At 44.3% G+C, this 16560-nt stretch overlaps 1 protein-coding gene across 5 annotated transcripts in view; it reads right to left on the minus strand.

Annotated features, from left to right (window-relative positions):
* The window catches only part of TSNARE1 (t-SNARE domain containing 1), a 956130-nt gene that overhangs the window by 394867 nt on the left and 544703 nt on the right, over positions 1-16560 (minus strand). For all 5 annotated transcript variants that reach the window (XM_030219717.1, XM_030219709.1, XM_030219685.1 and 2 more), the window contains exon 11: positions 745-827. In XM_030219717.1, the coding sequence (XP_030075577.1) occupies positions 745-827 (83 nt within the window). The remainder of the gene's footprint in view (positions 1-744; positions 828-16560) is intronic.

Raw genomic sequence — 16560 nt, forward strand, 5'->3', positions numbered from 1 at the left:
CTCTCGAGGGTGGCACAAATTCAGGAGCAGCACAACCCTCACCTTTACTCTCCATTAGGCCAGCCCAGCTCCTTAAACAAAGAGAGAGTAGCCTGTGCTGGCTACTCTTGCTTTGTTTTAGGACCGGTAAGGTGGATAGAGGTGAACAGCAACAGCACCCACCAGTAGGAATGGAAGAGAGGAGGATGCTGCATACATTTGGGAGGGGTTAAGGAAGGAGTGGAGCTGGACACCAGGGGTGGGGTAGGAAAGGGGAAATGCTGGATATCTGGGGGGTGGGGATAGACAAGGCAAGGACAGATGCTGGACTATGCAGGGATAGGGGATTGAGTCACTTTGGTGGGGGAGGGGCATGGGCAAGGTGTCAGAAACCCTTGGGCAGGTGGTAAAAATGACAGAGGCTGGTGGCAGGTTATAGTCTAACCAATTTATTGAGGCATGTGCATACAAGGACAAGACTCCACTTCACCAGGTGCAATATACTGGTTAGTCAATAAGATGCTACTATCCTTTATCATTTTGCAACTCCCCCTCCCCCGAGTGGGTCATTTACTAATGATTAGCTTGCATTAGCCCATGCTATCTGCCACAGGGACCATGTGATTAGTGCATGCTGTTAGTAAATGACACTCTGAATGTACTACTTAAGTACTACCATTTACCTATCTATGTATGCAATTGAGAAAACAGAAACCGAGTTTAAGGGTTTTAGTCTTACAATTGTAGGATTTTAGACTAACTTACCTGGTGCTGACTGGCTTTAGCCAACTGTTCATTGGCTGACTCTATATTAGAAGATGTAATCTCAATGTTGGCTTCAATACTATCTGTAGATTAAGAGAACAGAAAGCAATCAACCCAAAATCACTAAAGATACTGTTGAACAGAAATGTAACACATCAATGTTTAATCTCAGACTCAAGGGATCACTCTTGGGCATTTTTATGCTTTAAAATTTATCAGATCAATGTTCAGCCACCATGATGAACATTTTAAAATGCTGTCTGCGGCAGTCAAAAATATCCTTATATTCAATACAACTATCCAGATAGAGCCTGACACTATCTGAATAAGGCGGACAATTTGTTCTTTAAAAACTTCAATTTATTCACAGTAATACAGTAAATGATGCAAATAAAGACCAGCATTGTCAATCCAGTCTGACCAGAAAGATGGCCAGCCTTGAACCTGTCACTTTATGCTGGCTACCCTGCCTCCTTTGTTGCTAAGGTTGTACCTGCTGATATGTGCAGGTTACCTCCATCTCACTCTCACTCATGGGTAAGACAGTTATAAGTGGAAATAATCTATACTTTTATTTTATCCTCTTACCATATAGGGATCATACTACTACTACTTATCATTTCTATAGCTCTACTTTTGGAATTCAGCACAGTTTTCATCTCCACCACCTCCCACAGAACAGCATTCCATAAGCCACCACCCTCTCTGTGAAGAAGTATTTCACGATGTTGCTTTTCACTTCCCTCTCCCCCTTACAGCTTCATTTCATGTCCTCTAGTTCTATCATCTCATTTATCTTTCAAGTATTTAAATGTCTCATATAACTCCCATCCCCCCTCTCCTCCAGGGTTTATATATTTAAGTGTTCAAGTCTCTTCTCAAACATCTTTTGGCACAAACTCCATAAAATTTTGGTGGTTTCCTCTGAACTGATCTACTACTACTACTACTTAACATTTCTAGAGCGCTACTAGGGTTACGCAGCGCTGTTCAAATTAACGAATAAGGACGGTCCCTGCTCAGAAGAGTTTACAATCTAAAGGACGAAATGTCAAGTTGGGGTAGATGAGATTTCCTGAGAAGAGATGTAGTGATTAGGTGCCGAAGGCGACATTGAAGAGGTGGGCTTTGAGCAATGATTTGAAGATGGGTAGGGAGGGGGCCTGGCGTATGGGCTCAGGGAGTTTGTTCCAAGCATGGGGTGAGGCGAGGCAGAAAGGGCGAAGCCTAGAGTTGGCGGTGGTGGAGAAGGGTACTGAAAGGAGGGATTTGTCTTGAAAGCGTAGGTTACGGGTAGGAACGTAGGGGGAGATGAGGGTAGAGAGGTAGGGAGGGGCTGCAGATCGAGTGCATTTGTAGGTGAGTAGGAGAAGCTTGAACTGTATTCGGTATCTGATCGGAAGCCAGTGAAGTGACTTGAGGAGAGGGGTGATATGAGTATATCGGTTAAGGCGGAAGATAAGACGTGCGGCAGAGTTCTGAATGGACTGAAGGGGGGATAGATGGCTAAGTGGGAGGCCAGTGAGGAGTAGGTTGCAGTAGTCAAGGCGAGAGGTAATGAGAGAGTGGATGAGAGTTCGGGTGGTGTGCTCGGAGAGGAAGGGGCGAATTTTGCTAATGTTATAGAGGAAGAAGCGACAGGTCTTGGCTATCTGCTGGATATGCGCAGAGAAGGAGAGGGAGGAGTCGAAGATGACACCGAGGTTGCGGGCAGATGAGACGGGTACGATGAGGGTGTTATCAACTGAGATAGAGAGTGAAGGGAGAGGAGAAGTGGGTTTGTGTGGGAAAACAATAAGTTCAGTCTTGGCCATGTTCAGTTTCAGGTGGCGGTTGGACATCCAGGCAGCAATGTCGGATAAGCAGGCCGATACCTTGGCCTGGGTTTCAGCAGTGATTTCTGGTGTGGAGAGATAAAGCTGGGTGTCGTCAGCATAAAGATGATAGTGGAAACCATGAGAAGAGATCAGGGAGCCTAAGGAAGAGGTGTAGATTGAAAAAAGAAGGGGCCCAAGGACAGATCCCTGAGGAACTCCAACAGAGAGCGGGATAGGGGAGGAGGACGAACCATGAGAGTGTACTCTGAAGGTACGATGGGAGAGATAAGAGGAGAACCAGGAGAGGACAGAGCCCTGGAACCCAAAGGAGGACAGTGTGTCAAGAAGTAGGTTGTGATTGACAGTGTCAAAAGCGGTGGATAGGTCGAGGAGGATGAGGATGGAGTAGTGACCTTTGGATTTGGCGAGGAACAGGTCATTGCAGACCTTAGATAGTGCCGTTTCTGTCGAGTGTAGGGGGCAAAAGCCGGATTGAAGCGGAATCGAGGATGGCATGAGTGGAGAGAAAATCAATGCAGCGGCTGTGAATGGCGCATTCAAGTATCTTGGAGAGGAAGGGTAGAAGGGAAATGGGGCGGTAGTTGGAGGGACAGGTATGGTCAAGCGATGGGTTTTTGAGGAGTGGTGTGACCACAGCATGCTTGAAGGTGTCCGGGACAGTTGCAGTGGAGAGAGAGAGGTTGAGGATATGACAGATGGTGGGGGTGATAGTAGGAGTGCTGGTGATAAGTAAGTTGGTGGGGATGGGGTCTGAGGAACAGGTGGTGGATTTCGAGATGGAGAGATGATGGGCGGTTTCCTCTTCGGTGATAGCAGGAAAAGAGGAGAAGGAGGCCTGGGTAGGTTGGTTGAGAGAGTGGGTTATAGGATGAAGAGGAGGAGAAGGTTTGGTGGTGAATTCGAGGTTGATCTTCTGGACCTTGTCACGGAAGTAGTCGGCCAGAGATTGAGGAGAGAGTGAGGGGGGGGGGTGGGAGCGGAGGGCACTTTGAGGAGGGAGTTGAAGGTGGCGAAGAGACGACGTGGGTTAGAGCTGAGGGAATTAGTCAGTTGGGTGTAATAGTCCTGTTTAGCGAGGAATAGGGAGGATTGGAAGGAGGATAGCATGAATTTGAAGTGAATGAAGTCAGTATGGGCGCGAGATTTCCTCCAGCGGCGTTCAGCCGAACGGGCGCAGGAGCAAAGGTAATGGGTGCAAGGGGTCAGCCAGGGCTGGGGATTGGTACGCCTTTTGGGACGGGAGATGGACGGTGCAAGGGTGTCTAGAGCAGAGGAGAGAGTGGCATTGTAAGTGGAGACAGCTATGTCAATAGATTTGGAGGACATGATGGAAGGGAGGAGATCAGAGATACTAAAGGATAAGGTGGGGGGGGTCAACAGCCTGGAGATTTCTGGACGTAGATTTCTGAGTCCTTTTAGGTCCTTGGCAAGATATGGCCTCCAACCTCCAAAACTGAACCCAGTACTCCACATAAGATTGGTATAGGGGTATCATCACCTCCTTTCCGCTGGTTATGCCCCTCTCCATGCAGCCAAGCATCCTTCTGGCCATTCTTTTATTTCACAATCTTGCACTTACTGATCACATATCCCTATTGGCTTACAGTTGCCCAGAGGGTACAGTGTAAAACTTTTGTTTTGATTTTAAGGTCATGAAAACCGTGCAGCCTGTGGCACATTTTAATGCATTGATGCCTCATGTACCCAGAAAATCATTTTTTTTCCATTCAACCCCCATCCAGGGCTCACAATTAAATTACTTGCAACTTGGCATTTTATATTTTAGTTCCATTACTTTGGAATACAATACAAAAACCTTTGAAATGAGAATTCTTTAGCTAGGGCTAAAGGCATACTATTTTTGCCATGTTTTGAGGACATGAACTCCCTTTGTCCAGTGTTGGCGACCTTAGCTGGGCACTTCTTCCCTTTCTACTTATTTTTTAGTTTACTATTGATAACTATAAAGGGTGGCACATAAACAAACATACTAAACATAAAGAGGGCCAAAACATATCTGGATAATGGCAATATTCAGTCTGCTATTCAGATAATTTAGGACGGATAAAAAGTTAGTTAGTTAGACAGTAGGCTTAATATAGCCAATATCAGGAGAAATTCCAGGACGGCTCTGGTTCTGCCCCAGTACTATTCATATAGGACTAGATTCAATAAATGGCAGTGAAAACATGGTGCTGAAAAAGTCAGCGCAGAGCAATATTCTATAAACAGTGCTCTGAGTTACGTGCCATTTACAGAATAGCACTTAGAGCCAATTTCCATGACAAACTTTGGTAGCAAGGATTTACACCAACTGAAACCCTCCTAATTTCTGCCCTGGGCCTCAAACATATCTAACACCAGCTCTGGCAGATATACTTTCCAAGAACTGACATAGTCTAATCATGAAAGAAAAAATAAAATTACTTTTTCTACCTTTGTCTAGTCATTTTATTTTTCCAATCATGTTGATCCCAGTCTCTGATTTCTGCTTTCCTCTGTTTTCTCTTGCCAGTATCTCCTGTCCATTTGGCATTTCTTGCCTTTCCTTGTCCAGCATCCATCTTCCATCTCTGTATCCCTATCTTCCAATCCACCATCTTCCCTCTCTGCTCATATCCTCCCATTCATCATTTGTCATCTATGTCCCTATTCCCCCTATGTCCAGCATTACCCTGTGTGTCCCTACTCATCCCTTCATGTCCAGCATCCCCACCTTATCCCTGCAGAGATGACAAGTTACCCAATTCCAGGCTGCAGATTTTGGGAGTCCTGGATTTCTGACCAACTCATCCTGGTGCATTATGGGACTTGTCTCTGATTCAATGGGCAGGATCAGACAATATAAATCCCACACTGCTTTGAGATGTAAGTTCAAACCCTGAACAGGCCAAAGAGTCTCCAGCCTAGAAATGGATAACTTGGCATCTCTACTAAGGTATCCCAGTCCCTATTCTGTCATCCCACCCACTCCACCATGCCCAGCATCTTCCTTCTGTGCTTCTATTCTCCTCTATGCCTAGCATGTTCCCTCTGAATCTATAACCTTCTCATATCTAGTACTGCCTGTGTCCATGCTTCCCTCTGTGTCCAGCATATCTCCCCATGTGCAACAACGCATCTCTGTGTCCCTATACCATCCACTTCTAGCACCTCCTCTTTGTGTCTCTGTCCCTATGCTCCACCCCATGCCATGCACCTCCCCCCTTTGTGTCTCTATACCCACTCATGTCCAGCTTCTCCTCTCTCTCTAACCTCTACTACTCCCATCCAGTATATCGTCTTCTCCTTTCCTCCTCTACCCCTCCCCCCCCACAGGTCAGAATTTTTTTTATTTTTTGTTACATTTGTACCCCACGCTTTCCCACTCATGGCAGGCTCAATGCGGCAGGCAATGGAGGGTTAAGTGACTTGCCCAGAGTCACAAGGAGCTGCCTGTGCTGGGAATCGAACTCAGTTCCTCTGTTCCCCAGGACCAAAGTCCACCACCCTAACCACTAGGCCACTCCTCCACACTTGGCCTCCCTCCCACTATGGGTTCAGCATTTCTTCCCCTCTTCCCCATGGTCTGGCATATTTCTGTCCCTTCCCTTTACTATGATCTGGCATCTCTCAATCTGCACTCCTCCTCCCTCCCCACTGAGGTCCTCAAAATTTACGTTATTGGCACTGGCAGCGACTCATACAGGCCAGCTCCAAGGCCTTCCCCCTGCCACATTCCACCCCTGTGAAAACAGTCAGAGGAGACTGAGCATGGTAGAAGGGGCCAGTCTGTATAATTCACTGCTGGCACCAATGAAGTAAGTTTGAAGGACCGTGGCAGGGAGGGAGGAACACCCAGAGATGTCAGACCTGTGGAAGCAGGGAGAAAAGGGAAAGGATGGAGAGACGCTGAATCACCAGGGGGTAGGGGGGACGCTTCTTGGTGGATCTGAGGCAAAAGTGGGTAAGGTCCAAACCCAGGCCCAGACCTAGCTTTGGTTATGATCCTGATGCACACACTTTCGGAAAGGTGCACACTTTAGCCATAAGGGTGCGTGTTCTTTCCGAGACAGCATGTACTCCTTTGAATATTGCTCCTATCATTAAAAAATGCCAACCCCGGCATCCCCACCCAAATAAAAATGTGAACATTATTATTATTTTTTTTAAAATTTCTCTTTATTAGTGTCAGCAACACATCAACCAATACAACCTCCAACATATAAGGACAACAGTCTACTTATTGGAATTCCACTGTAACAACATAAATCTCCATTATAAATGACATTGGAAACAATACAACAAAAACATTTTGGGGTTGCACATCCTTAGTGATAAGGAGCATTCTTTAACTATTTCCAGCCAGATTTGTTCTTAAATCTATAGTGTTCTGCTTTGTATTTTTGCTTCTGATTTATTGCCTTTCCTTTCTCTCTCTTTTTGTATTTTTTATTTGCATTTATTTATTTTTCTTCCCCTTTACCATGTCACGTTCTTTCTTCTTTTCAGCCTTCATCCTTTCCTTCTCTTGCTACTGTGCTACTATTCTGTGGGTACATATCTTGTGGTAGATCTAGGTGTTATTGGTCAGCGAAACAGTTTTATGTTACATCACTGCTGTAATCATCACTCCACAGTCATTTCCCAGACCTCAGGACAAATGATAGGCTCCAGCAAAGAGATGACAGATTCTGGCAAAACTAACCAATGCCCTGTGGATCCACAGACAGCACTATACATCAGATTTTAAGAAAAAAAATCAGCTAAATACCTAAAACAAGAAGACTAAACACAGAGATCCTAAACAAACATACGTATTTAATAAAAATATTTAAACAATAACCATAATTACACATGATCAAAAAACATGCATGCACAAAGTACTTTCTTTATGCAGAATTTACTTTGATTTTCATTAAATTCTTTATTTGATACAGTATTGTTTTGCAATCACCTTTATGGAGAAATTAGGTCTTACCAGATAATTTTCTTTCCATTAGTCCAGGGTTGTTCAACCTCAGTCCTTGAAGGCCGCAATCCAGTCAGGTTTTCAGGATTTCCACAATGACTATGCATGAGGTCTATTTGCATGTACTGCCTCCACTGTATGCAAATAGATCACATGCATATTCACTGAGGAAATCCTGAAACCCAGACCTGGTTAGAGTTGAGGTTAGACACCCCTGAATTAGTCCTTCCCACTATTCCAGAACCTATGGAATAGTTGTGTCCATCAACCAGCATGTGGGAAGAGAGAACTGAAAACTGAGCTGAGACATATCTCTCTAGGCATCCAGTCCAGCTTCACAGTATTTACATAGACAAGAAGTATGGATAAACTCAGGAGACATACAACAACCTTAAAACAACTCGCCAACCTAACACTAACCAGATGAGCTAACATGTGTGGACCTCTTTCATCTCTGGACAATTTGTAGAGAACAAGAGATATGCAAGAAGTACCATGCAAGGTGACTGTCATTATTTGAGCTACTATTTCGCACTTACTAAACATCTCAGAAACCTTGGGTGGGTCTCTGGAATAGTGGGAAGGACTAATGAAAGAAAATTATCGTAGCTTCCCATTATTCCAGAACCTGTGAGATGTTTAAAAGCAATCCCTAGAGTAGGTGGGATCCTGGCACGCCACCCTGAGGACCGAAGCCACAAAACTGACTTCTGAGCGCACTGCAATGTCCACCATGTAGTGCTTGGCAAATGTATGCAGCGTCGACCATATCGCTACCTTGCAAATATACGCCGGAGACAGTAAGGTAGTCTCCACCCAGGATGTGGCTGTAGGCCTTGTAGAATGAGCCCATAAGGCCTGAGGAGCCTGCTTCCCCACAAGCAAATACGCTGACGCGATAGTCTCCTTCAGTCATCTAGCAATTGTGGACTTGGAAGCACTGTTTACCAAAAAGCACAAACAGTCTGTCTGATTTGCGAAATTCATTCATGACTTACAAATATCTAATGGGGACTCTACGCATATCAAGAAGCTTCAAAGAAGAATACTGAGCTTCCTCATCCTCTCTGTGAAAGAATGAAAACTCCACAAATTGGTTGAGATGAAATGCTGATACCAGTTTTGGAAGAAAGGAAGGAACTGTGCGCAGGGTGACCTCTGCCTATGATCTAAGCATAATATGGAAATTTCACTTCTTACAATGACTGATGAAATTCATCTATGTTTTGAGAAGGGGCAGCAGTATTTGTTGATATCATTGGAAGCTGTAGCTGCTTTTGATACAGTCAATCATGAAATGCTGTTAGAACGTCTTTGTTCTTTTGGGATGGTAGATAAGGTTTCTGTCCTGTTTTGACAGGCCATTTTTTTTTCAGGTGGCTCAGTGTACTTCTGTTTCGCAGTGGGTACCTGTTATTTCTGGAGTGCCATAAGGCTCCTGCTTATCAGCAATTTTGTTTAATTTGTATATGCATCCTGTGTGTCAAGTGTGGTTGATCTGGGGGTTAGTGATCTTCAATTTTTTTCCAGTTCCTTCTAAGAAAGATGATGACATTGTGAGGACTTCTGGAGTGGCTCAAAAGGAGACTTCTGCATACAAAAGGGAGGCCGCAAGCAGCTCACTCCCTGTAAGAATCAAATAATATCCGAGTGAGCTACAAGAGACATCATCTATAGTAGGCCCCTGAAACTGGCACAAGCTACAACCTGAACTTTTAGAAAATCCTACATCAAGTCTTTCTGAAGACCTGCCTGGGGAAACGCTACAAAGTGTGCAATCCAAGCAGAGAAGGGAGAAAGTCTGTGCTCAGAACACCAGCCCTCAAACGTCCTCCACACCATCGCATACACCATGGATGTAGAGCACTTTCAAGCCTGAACAGCAATGACCAAATCACAGTACCCTTTTCGTCTCAATTGAGCCCTTACAATGGCTAAGCCATAAGACAAAAGGGGCGTGGATACACCATGAGCACCTGACCTTGCTTTAGTAGGCCACGTAACTGCAGAAGATCCCCGCCTGGCAGTCGAATCAGGTCCACATACCACGGCCTCCGCAGCCAATCCAGGGCTGAGAATTATTCAACCCCAGTGCAATAAAATCTTTTTCAACACACAGCCTACAGTAGACCGAGGAAGGAAGACATACAGTAGAAGTGTCTCTGGCCAGGGCTGCAATAGGCATCAATCCCCATCAAGCCCAGTTCTTTCCAATGGCTGAAGAACTTCGGCGCTTTGGTATTCCTTTTCATAGCCATCAAATTCAGAAGTGGAGTACCCCATTGGTCCACTATCAGCTGAAAACCATGACAGGATAGTTCCCATTCTCCCGAGTCCAAAGAGTGCCTGCTGAGAAAATCTGCCTCCACATTCCAGGATCCAGTGATGTAAGCTGCCGACAAGCAGAGAAGATTTTTTTCTGCCCAACTTATAATGGAGGGTGCTTCCACCAGCTTGCCTGTTAATATAAGCCACCGCCGTTGCATTGTTGAAGAAAACTTGGAATGGGGCTCCTGACATAAAGGAAGCGATATAGCATAAGGCATTCTGCACTGCCCTGAGCTCCAAATGATTTTTTTGACCACTGACACTCCTGTCAAGGTGCCCTGTGCCAGATGAACTTGTAATGAGGTCTCCAACACGACTTGCTGGCATTCATTCTCACCACCTCCTATTGTGTTATCAGAAAGGGAGCTCTGACAGTCAAAATCCTTAGTGACAATCACCACTGCATACTCTATCTGGCAACTAGCATCCAAGGAAGATGAAGACACTGGAAACCAGCAGCTGAGAAAAAGCTCCTGTAATGGCTGCATATGAACCCTTGCCTATGGCACCACTTCTATCTCCGCTGTCACTGACCCCAGAACCAGGATATAGCCCACACTCTGGGCCTGCCTTGACTGAGGAGAAGACAAATCTGTTGAAAAACCAGCTTTGACCTCCTGCATTCTGTAAGGAAGATCTTCTCCCTTGCTGTGTTGAATAGAGTTAGTCTGTTGTTCTTGAAATTGATCACCCAATATAACGACTGCAGAAGATATCCAGCTTTGTCAGTAGCCACTACTTTATGAATAGGATGATACACGAATGAGCCAGTCATCAAGATACAGGTGAACTCTGATTCTCTGGTGCCAAAAGAATGCCACCACCACCATAACTTTGGTAAATGTTCTTGGTGTCATGGCGAAACTGAAGGGTGAACTGGAAGTGACAACCAGAAATGTAAAATGTCGAAACCTCTGATGTGGCAGCCATATGGGGATATGCCTCCTTGAGATCCAGGGAAGTGAGAAATTCTCCTGCTTAAGCCAAGGCTAGGACTGCTCTTAGTGTTTCCATGTGAAAGCGGGACACTCAGAGGCAGCAGTTTAGATTTTGAGATCTAAGACCTTGCAAAAGATGCCTTCCTTATTTGGGGAACTGGAGCAATGGTTCAGAGTGCCAGCAAGGAATCTATGGTGGCCTGAACCTCAACTGCCTTGGTTCCGTTTCGACGAGGAGACTGCAAGAGAAGAGAGATGGGGTGGGAGGACTCCAACTTGTAACCTTCTGTAAGAATATCAAGAACCAACTGGTCTGACGTGATTTTGGCACACTACTCCTGAAACTCCTAAAGATGTCCTCCCACCAGAGGAAGAGAAGAGTAAACCAGCCTTGCATCATTGTGAAGCTCGAGAGGCACTGGGTGATCTAGCTGACTGACAGGAGGGCAAAAAGTAGAACTTCTGACCATATTGCTGATGACCAGGCTGGTACTGTCTGCTGTCTCAAAACTGAGATCTAGAGCCCCTGACGACAGATGATCAAAGGCTTTCAGCTTATCTTCCGGCAACCACTGTGGTTTAGTTTCCCCTTAGTCTTTCACCAGGTTACTAAGATCTTCTCCGAATAGGCACTTGCCCTGAAAGGGCAGTTTAGCTAGATGTTACTTTAATGCTGTATCCTCTTATCCAATGCCGCAACCAGAGTTGCTAACGTGCCATGAAAGCCAAAGACATACTGCGAGCCATAAGTTATAACATGTCATAAATAGCATCCGCCAAGTAGGTCAATCCCACTTTCAACTGGGCATTATGCTGCCTGTCTTATATTGCAGACTGCTGATGCCACTTATGGCATGCTGTTGCCATGAGCGAGCTGCACAATGTCGCTTGAAGGCCCAAAGAGGCCACTTCAAAGGCTTGATTCAGTGAGCCTTCTAGCTTCCTATCCTGTAGGTTTATTTAGGCAATGCCCCCTTCCACCAGCAAGATGGCCTTCTTAGTCACCACTGTGGCCAAGGAATCCACCCTGGGAAACAATTTATTTGTCTCATCTGGAACCAATTGGTCAAGCCGAGTCATGGCTCTTCTACTCTTAGCCTCGCATCCAGTGAGACCCATTCTGCTGTAATCTCCTGAATGTCTGGATGCATTGTGAAGGCCTCAGAAATACCTCTAAGCCCCCTCTTAACTGACTAAGAAGAACTCCTGACACCAAAGCAGAAGGCTCTTCAATGGAAAGCATTGTCAGTGCCTCAGAAATAAGAGTACTGAGCTCCTCTTTATGAAACAACCTCAGTACTTTCAGATCATCCCCCTCCTCAGGAGGGAGTTTTCCTCCTCTAACGAGTCCTTCAACAATGGCTCCTCTGAACAGACCGAGGCCACATCAGATAAACAGAGAGAAGCAGAGATAGCCTCATCCACTCCTGGAGGTCTAAATGAGATATCTTAGGATATGGGAGTGGAGGTGATATAATAAACTGAAGCATCTTGCAGCCATTCTGACTGTCCCTGCTTCAGGAAATAGGCCTGGTGTAAGAACAAAATAAACTCTGGAGAAAACAAAGATGCCGATGCAGCTAAATGCTATGTCTGGTTCTGAGGCTGTAAAACGGTGGTTGTGCTCTGTATGTGATCAGACAGAGGCCCACTCCCGCACTCTCCTGCAGCAAACTGTGCACCAGCCCTGCCAGAGAGCTCAAAGTCCCGACTGTCACAAGCACAGCAGAACGTGGTCCCAAGCGGAGAATTAGGAACCCTCCCATGCACCAAGTAGAACTTGCAGCCTTCTAAGCAGTTCTGGGTCAAACTTTAGTCGGACTTACCACTCCTCTCAAGCTCACAGTCTCCACAGGTGTTATCCTAGATGACAAAAGATAAGGACTGTCCCATGCTCTCGAGTAAACCTCTTTCCTTCTCCTTTCTTTTCTTTTAAAGGTTGTTGTACTGGAAAAGCAGAGCTCCACAAGAAACAGGGGAGAGGAGAAGGGAAGGGAAGGAAGAAGTAAATTCACAGGGTGCCAGAGTCAGAGATCTGAAGGTCTGCAGATATGACTCTGCAGACTCAAGCCACCTGCAAAGCACAACTGGGAACCAGCTGACCAACTGGACCAGCATCAAATCAGTCAGAACCAGAGGCTGAAAAGTGTGTATATCCACAGAAAATACTGAAGAACTAAACTGGATGCCAAGGGAGACATGTCTCAGCACAGTTTTGAGTTCTCTATCTGCACCTGCTAGAGGACGGACACAACTATCCCACAGGTTCTGGGATAGTGGGAAGCTACATAATGAACATTTTTTTTTCATTTTCTGATTTTTTTTGCAGCTCACTAGGCATTTGACATTAACTTCCTAGAGGGCCATATAATGTATTTGTATTTTCCTCTATGGTTTCAGAATTTCCTAATTGGATACTGTAATACTCTGTAATTAAACCCTGACACAGGTCCCTTCAATGAAACACCTTTTGAGATGTTAGGATTAGATTTGATGTATTTCTGCTTGCTGCTTCTTGCATAGTTTTGTATATATTACGATTTTGCTTATCTTTTGTATAATACACTGCATTTTTTTAAAAATTTCATGTTTAAAATATTTTGTTTCTGATCTGTGTCTTAGCTTTGCTCCTCTAGTAACTTATCTTTATGTTTTCTTAATGTCTGTACTCTTATACTGCCATATTTCTCGACTGGAGTTATTTGTGCTCCTAGTGTACTTTTAAATCTATTAGAGGTTATATAATTATACTGCCACCATATAGGTAGTGGCTGCCCAAACTGCAGAAAGCAACTCCTCTAATGCAATGCAGACTTAACATAGTGTGTATGTCTGGAGGGTATTCTGGGCTCATTGTCCACTGCCATGTTCTTATCTGGGCAAATATAATGCAGGTATCAGGAATCACTGCCACAGTATGGGAGATGGACTGCTGCCATAAGTACAAGCTGGGGGTAGGGGGAATAGGGCACATTGGTTCAGAAATTAAGCAGAAAGCAGACACCTCATGAGACAATGAATGTGTTCATTTCCCTATACTTGTAGCTGTTTCCTCTTCTTCGTATACTCTATTTGTGCAGAATTCTTGACTGGAAATAAGGCCTATCCAGAGGCCAAAAAAGGGGACAGGATATTGACTGCAAACTTTTCTTTAGTTTGGAGGTCACAAATTCACATGCTTGAGATACTTGTTCAGTTGCTACTTTCTAATAAATAGCTGCACGGGAATAGGGATTGCAGAAATCACACAGAATCTGCAGGAAACCCACGAGTATGACTTACAGGTTCCTGGGAATCCTGCAGGGATGTGAGGAGTCGCTACAGGATTCCCACAGGAGTGTACTCCAAATCTCTGGTGGTGCCAAAACAAGGCTTAGAATAAACTGAGAGAATCTATTGGGGCCCCAGAATGAGGTTTGGAATGCATAGAGGGGCTACTGGAATACTGGTTCTACTGCTGCTTAGAAATCAAAGACTTTGCCATTCTGCAGGTATAATATACACATTTGGACTAAGCTAGCTCATCAAAAATGCCAGTGTCAAAAGACTAATCTGAAGTAGTTTGAGCCTTTAAGAATAATTGAATTTGCTGTAGTAATAAAATCCACATCTTTTTTTTCTTCGAATCCTTAGTGTTGGAAGTACCTAGGGGTAAGGGTGGGGATGGGATAGATCCAAGTGGGGACGGGTAAGGATGGGTGAAATTTTTGTCCTCAGTCAACCAGTGAGAGACAAGATATGAGAGAGAGAGGGAGTGAAAAAAAAAGAGATGGAGGCTGGCCACAAGGGAGGTCATAACAGAGTGACTGTCGGATGAGAGGCGAGGGAAAAGGCCATAGTAACAAAGTAGATGACGGCAGATAAAGACCTGTAGAGTCCATCCAGTCTGCTCAACAAGGTAAACTGATAGCATAAGGTATGATGCGTTACTGCATATGCATACTTGATCTTGATTTGTCCTTGCCTTTTTCAGGGCACAGACCATAAGAGTCTGCCCGGCACTGGTCTTGTTCTCCAACTACTGAAGCTGTCATTGAAGCTCTGCTCCAGCCCAACCAAAGCCAAGCCATGATCACGGCACAGACCATAGGAGTCTGACCAGTACTGGCAGAAGGGATGTAGATGTCTGGTTGATGGGCGATTTTAGTAGAGGAAGGTGAAAAAACTACTAAGTAGGGAAAATGAGAGATGGAAGTTGGGGAGATTTGTGAAGGAAGAAGTAGGAAGAAAAGGGAGACAGAGGGCTGGGATGCATGAAAGAACAGCAAGAAACAAAGAATGGTGGGAAGTGTGGGGGCAAGAGACAGGATGAACAGGAGATGGAGTGGCTGAGAAGTGTGAAGGAATCCTTGTTTCTTTCTAGGAGAAATGGATTAAGTTATGCACTATCCTAAAAAGTTTGAATAAATATTTTGTATCTCATCCACCCGTATCCTCACAATTTCAGGAAGGAAATATCTTAGTTAGATTTAAACAAACAGGACCTCAAAACTCCCGATAGGGATGAATACTTAAAGTATTAACATAATCTACTATCATAAATGGAAGTGAGATAATATCATAGGTCACTGCAATTAGGAATTTGATGATTACTCACAGAGAGGGAAATAGAAGGCTAGAAGTTGTAAGTGAATAACTAGGGAGTGGGCGACGAAAAGCTGGCAGGTGTGGCTAGAATACCAGGGAGAAGGAGATGCAGAGAGCTGAAAGCCTGCCAAGCAGAGGGATAGGAGTGGTCAATGGGGAAAGGGACAGGGAAGTAGAAGAATAGAAAATGGAAAGGAAAAACAGGGATGAGGTAAATTCACTAGTAAAGAAGGGAGAGAAAGATAAGACAGATGGAGAGGAATGAATTTAAAGAAAAATACCCAAGACAATAGAGAGATATGAGGGAGAAAAAGAAAAGAAAAGAGAAATTTGAAAGGAGTACCAGGAAACAAAAGTTAGAAGACAGACAAGATGAAAAGAGAATGATTAAGGGGCAAAAGAACACAACTGTACATTGAAAAGCAATATCTTGTCAGCACCAGTAGTCATAAAAAGCAAGTTGTGATTTGTGTTTCCTCTAAATTGCTCATAAATTTGTGACACCAATGATTTGGTTTGGTACAATCATCATTGTGATGGAGCACCACTCAGGAAATTAAGAAAGTGAACAGTATTTCTGCATAAAATGTAACTATTTATTTTTAATGGTACACTTGCTTACTGCCTTTCAGAAATTCACACTGAAGGGCAATAATTATTTAGAAAACTAAACAAACAGCAAGATCTGAAAGACAAATTGAAAGCCAAAGAACATGAGAACAACAACAGTAATAGCTTGGATAATATAATTGGAAACTGAAAACAACAAAATGGAAAGGAAACAAACAGCTGACTCTTATTCTGCAGAGAATCAGGTAATCAGCCCACCAGTTGGAGCAGGATATGACATATGGTCTGGAAAAAAAAGACCATTTAAATAATTTTCCTGGAATCTCCCTTGTGTTTTGTTTAAAAGGCAAAATGAGTTGATTTGGAGGGAGAGATGCTCTATATGCTCACTCTGCTGAACAGATGGACTTAATAATTTTGCTTTTCTTATGAATATCAGAACTACAAGTCCCTGCATAAAATGGGTTAGAGCAAGCACTCTGGAACATAGACCTAGAAAATTAAAACATACGGCAGAACAGTGACCTGAAGGCCACAGCTGTCTTGGTTTTGAAGAGTGTGGCTGGAATCATGTGTTGTATCCTGCATGAGGGCTAAATGGTCC

Source organism: Microcaecilia unicolor, chromosome 1 (assembly GCF_901765095.1).
Source record: "Microcaecilia unicolor chromosome 1, aMicUni1.1, whole genome shotgun sequence".
NCBI lineage: Eukaryota > Metazoa > Chordata > Amphibia > Gymnophiona > Siphonopidae > Microcaecilia > Microcaecilia unicolor.